Source organism: Aegilops tauschii, chromosome 1 (genome assembly GCF_002575655.3).
Source record: "Aegilops tauschii subsp. strangulata cultivar AL8/78 chromosome 1, Aet v6.0, whole genome shotgun sequence".
NCBI classification, from domain to species: Eukaryota; Viridiplantae; Streptophyta; class Magnoliopsida; order Poales; family Poaceae; genus Aegilops; species Aegilops tauschii.
In genome coordinates, this window is record NC_053035.3 from 175,332,322 (window position 1) to 175,337,622 (window position 5,301).

The 5,301-nt window shown below is 53.2% G+C and overlaps 1 protein-coding gene across 1 annotated transcript; it reads right to left on the reverse strand.

The window, feature by feature from the left end:
- Positions 1–701: 701 nt before the first annotated feature.
- LOC120972185 (uncharacterized) lies at positions 702–1,121 on the reverse strand. The gene has a single exon (XM_040397979.1). The coding sequence runs from the start codon at positions 1,119–1,121 to the stop codon at positions 702–704; it is 420 nt and encodes a 139-aa protein (XP_040253913.1).
- Positions 1,122–5,301: the final 4,180 nt, after the last annotated feature.

Genomic DNA, 5,301 nt, shown 5'->3' on the forward strand with positions numbered 1-5,301 from the left:
TGAGGGAGAACCGCTTCTGCTCCGTAGATGAGGAAGAACGGGGTCTCGCCTGTTGCTTGGTGACGGTGGTGCGGATGGACCACAGCACAGACTGGAGCTCGTTGTGCCAGCCCCCACTATAAGCCTCGAGCTTCTTCTTGAAGGTCCTCCGCGTTGGCGCGCTTGGCTTGGCCATTGCTCCTGGGGTGTACCACTGAGGCGTAGCAAATCTGCGTTCCAAGGTTAGCACAACATGTCTTGAAGAGATTGCTAGTGAACTGTGAGCCGTTGTCGGTGATGATGCGGTTGGGGACCCCAAACCGGCTCACGAGGCCCTTGATGAACTTGACTGTAGACCCGGCTGGGATGGTGCGGACGGCTTCCACCTTCGCCCATTTGGTGAACTTGTCGATGGCGACGTAGAGGTAGCGATGGCCCCAGGGCGCTCGGGGGAATGGACCCAGGATATCCAGCCCCCAGACCGCGAACGGCCAGGAGAGCGGGATAGTCTAGAGGCCCTGAGCTGGCTGGTGGATTTGCTTGGCATGGAACTGGAAGGCCTCACAGGATCTCACCAGCTCAGTTGTGTCATTGAGTGCCGTAGGCCAGTAGAACCCGCTGCGAAACGCCTTGCCCACCAGGGTGCGCAACGACGAGTGATGCCCGCAGTCTCCGCCATGTATGTCAGCTAGCAGCTCGCACCCCTCCTTCTTGGAAATGCATCACAAGGAAACATCGTTTGGTCGTTTTCTATATAGCTCACCACACCGGATGCAGTATGTTGTCGCCTGCCGGGCCACGCGCTCCGCGTCCTCCTCCTTCTCCGGTAGTATTACTTGCCCTAGGTACGCCCTGAACTCTTCAGTCCAACACCCCTCCTGAGGTTCGAGCGCGAGGAGTAGGCGCACTCCAGAGGTCGGGCCGCGGGCCGGGGCTCCTGAGGCCGGTGGCGGGGGAAGCTCCTCTCGAGGCGGCGCGGACTCCGCAGCCGGAGGGACCGCGAAAGGCTTGAAGAGCCGCTCCTCGAAGACGCCGGGTTCCTGTGGCTGGCGCTTGGATGCCCTCTTGGTGATGTCGTCGGCTTCCTTGTTTGTGCCATGGGGCACATGCTGCAGCTCTAGGCCCAAAAATTGCTTCTCCATCTTGCGCACCTCCGCGAGGTATGCCTCCATGTGCTCGTCATTTGGCTCATACACTTTGTTGGAAAAGTTGACAAGGAGTTGAGAGTCGCCCTTGATGGTGAGGCGTTTCACTCCCAAGGCCGCCGCAGCCTTGAGACCAGCGATCAACCCCTCGAATTCTGCGATGTTGTTGGAGACCTTCTCGCCCCGCTGGAAGCAGAGTTGCACAGCGTAGTAGAGCTTGTCTTGGGTGGGCGAGACGAGCACAGCGCGAGCCCCCGCGCCCTGGCGTGCAAAGGCGTTGTTGAAGTACATGACCCAGCCGTCTGGTGCTTCGCTACCTGGTGAGAGAGATCGGTCCTCACTCACCTTGGGTCTTGAGGCGTCGGTCCACTCCGCCACGAAGTCAGCGAGTGCGGTGTCAGGACTCCGATCCTAAGTCACACCGATCTAGCATGTAACACATCATATCACTTTGCGGCCTCACGCACTGTATCCCCACGGGTGCCACCTTACCTGGCTCGGGACCGTTTGCGCCTTTTGGCTCACGTATATGATAGTGTCGCTAGCATCCATATGACAGAGTACCCGGGCCGACATGACTAGTCGTAAACCCAAAGTGGCACTAACTTACAGGGACAGATATGCATGACCCAGCAACGAACGTGTCGATCATCAACGTATGAACCCAAGTCGTAGCAAGCTACAAGGACTTAAAGGAACAACGCATGACATTTCCCCGAAGGGACAGACACAGGAATGAAGAAGGACACATGTCGGCCAGCCTAAGTGTTCCGGAGTAGTAGCAAGCTACCATGGCTCAATGGAAGCACTAGGAGACATTTCCCCATAAGAGAGGCTACCAAGAATAAACAACTAGATAGTCAGATCCCACACATACCAAGCATTTCAAAATCATACACACAATATGCTCGATATGTGCAAATACAACATGGCATCACAACAAAACTCTATGACTCAAAGTATTTATTCATAAGGCTCCGAAGAGTCATACATGGTAAGAATTACAATCATAGGTCACATGACTCAACATACAGAGCATACAAGCAACGGAAGCATAACATGTCTGAGTACAGACAACTACAAATGAAAAAGGCTGAGAAGCCTGACTATCTACTAGACCCTCCCAAGGGTACAAGATCGTAGCTGAGGTAACAAGCTAAACATCGAAGTCCACGTGGAACTACTAGTGAGACTGAAGTCTCTCTGCAAAACATAAATTAAGCAAACTTGAGTACAAATGTACCCAGCAAGACTTACATCAGAACTAGCTACATATGCATCAGTATCAACAAAGGGGTGGTGGAGTTTAACTGCATCAAGCCAGCTTTGACTCAGTGGCTATCCTTTATTATGACTGCTGGTAACTCTTTTGAGGTGGCGCACACGAGTCCACATATTCACCATATCAACACACCACTATGGATCCGCTCCCGTCTCCCTACGAGAAGGCCATCCATAGCACTCACGCTTATCTTGCGCATTTTAGAGTATCCACTTTCACTTGTCTATGAACTGTACAGGCAACCCAGAAGTCCTTTACCGCGGACGCGGCTATTCGAATAGATCATTTATAACCCTGCAGGGGTGTACTTCTTCACACACGCTCTCGCCACTTACCGCCATGTACACGTCATGTATCTCGGCAACCTTCAAGCGGAAGCCTGGAGAGGGTGTCGTCCACGACCTGACTAACCACGCAAGTCTCTAGTCTAGGTTTATCGCCTATTCGGGTTCCATCCGCAAGGAGATCCGGCCGGGGTGTCGCTCACGGCCCCAAACGATGTGTACAGGGTTCCCAAGCCAGCCAAACGGGCGACGCTTGGTATACCCGGCCACGGTGCCTAGTCTGTCCCAAGCCCAACTGTACCGGGTGCCACTTGGTAGAATACTAACACAACCTACAAACACCAGAAACTAGTTGCAACTCCTGGACAGAGATCAAGGCGATTAATAAGTCGAGAGGGGCACTTAAGCATTCCAATGTGTGGTAGTAGCTGTTCATGGATCACAGACACAGAACTCAGTTCTTGAGGATGGTTTCAATGAGACAACCCACCATGTACTCCTACATGGCCTCTCACCGCTACCTTTACCAAATCGTGTTCACACACTTAGCTCTCAACATTAGGACATGTTCACCACATTCCAATTCATCCCCGATGAATCAGACCTGACTTAACTCTAAGCAGTAGCAGGCATGACAACAAGCATGAATGAGTAGGCACATCAGGGCTCAAACAACTCCTACTCATGCTAGTGGGTTTCATCTATTTACTGTGGCAAAGACAGGTCATGCAGAGGAAAGGGGTTCAACTACCGCAGCATGTAACAGATGAATCGTTGTTGTCCTAATGCAATAAAAGAGAGAAGGAGCGAGAGAGTGGGATTGTATCGGAATGAACAAGGGGGTTTTGCTTGCCTAGCACTTCTGAAGATAGTATAGCTCTTCATCGGTGTCATCGATCACAACGCTGGAATAACGTCCCCTGAGAGGGAACAACACCGGCAAACATAGAAGGAACACGATCAATGCAATGCAACAATATGATGCATGAAGATGACAAGGCAACATGCTGTGATTTGCGCTAATGCAGCTAGCAACAATTTAAATGGAGTTGGTCTGAATACAAGATTCAAATTCAAACTCCATATGTGATTATTCATATGCCATTTAATTGGTTTGACCTGATCATCAGGTATTAGTAGTTCAAACATGCATGAAAATGGTACAGGCGGAAAGATTGGATTTTTATGAGAATTTTTCATATATAACTTAATTCATTCCGAGTTATAGTTTATTTTCTATGATTTTTTGAACTTTTAAACATTTTTTGAAATAAATAAACCATTACTGATTTATTTATAATCCAGAAACAGATTACTGCATCAGCATGACAGTGGCATGACGTCAGCAAGTCAACTGGGGCTGACCAAGGTCAAACCTGACCAGTGGGGTCCACTGGTCAGTGACCCGACGTCATTAGTGTCACGGACAGGTGGGTCCGGTCAACGGCCACATCAGCACGGTCAACTCTGACGTGTGGGTCCCGTTGGGTTATAACTGATCTAAGCAGAAACAAAGCTGGGGTTAAATTGGGCATGGGGCCCATGCGTCAGTGGTCCAGGGGGTTGGTTAGTGGCGTGATTAGGCCCTAATGGCCGGTTACGCCGGCGTTTAGCCGACGGCGACCAACCAGAGCGGCGGCGGCTCACCGGAGTGGCGCTAGGGGCAACAGTTGCGCGCGCCGAGGGCACCAGGAGGGAGCCCGTGCTCCCGCACTTCCAGGCGAGGCAGCAGCAGGTCGTGGGGAGCCCGGAGTCGACGACGGCGAGCACTTGGGCGGCCGGAGCTCGGCCTTGCTCGGGCGCAGCGATGCGGCTTGCATGCGAGCGAGCTGGACAGCTAGGCAGCGTCTATAGACCTCCACGAGCACAACAGTGTTCTCTATTTGGTCCAAAACATGCGCTGGCCGCGGCGGCGAGATGCGCGGTGGCGGCAAGCTCACGGGACGGCCGGGAAGCTAGCTAGGCTACGTGCGCGACGATAGGGTAAGGGGGGAAACGAGCGGGAGCTCACGCCGTATCCATAGGGCGGGTAAGTGGGCTCGGGGACGGCTTGGTGACGACGAAACAACGACGGCGATCTCCGGTAGCTGACGAGGAATACAAAGACAATGGCTACATTTCTGGTGTCCCGCGGGCGCGTGCTTCGTCTTGGTGCTCCACGGCGTGGAGGCGGACCCGTTGGACAAGCAGAGGGACGAGAGGAGCTCGGTGAACGCGGTGGCAGCGAACGGCGGCAGCGAGCGTGCGAGGGAGAGAGCAGAAGAGGGGGAGGAGCTCGAGGGAGTGAGCGAGGGGGATCCGGATGGCTCCAGGGGGTCGTGTGGCATCTCAGGGGAAGCCGGGGCAAGCAGGCAGGGAGGAGGTGTCCGGGCGCGTGCTCGCGCGCGCCGGCCACACGGGCGGCGTCCTTCTGTCCTGAGGAGAGGGATGACTGGCACCGGGCCAGTGGGCCGACCAGGTAAGTGGGCTGCACAGGTAAGCCCCTGCTCTGTTTTATTTTCTATGTTGTTTTCTTTTTATTTATTCATTTTGCCACTGATTCAAATTCAAAAGTTAATCAAAGCAGGGCAAAACCTTCTGAATATTTGCATGTTGCCATTATGGACTTTTC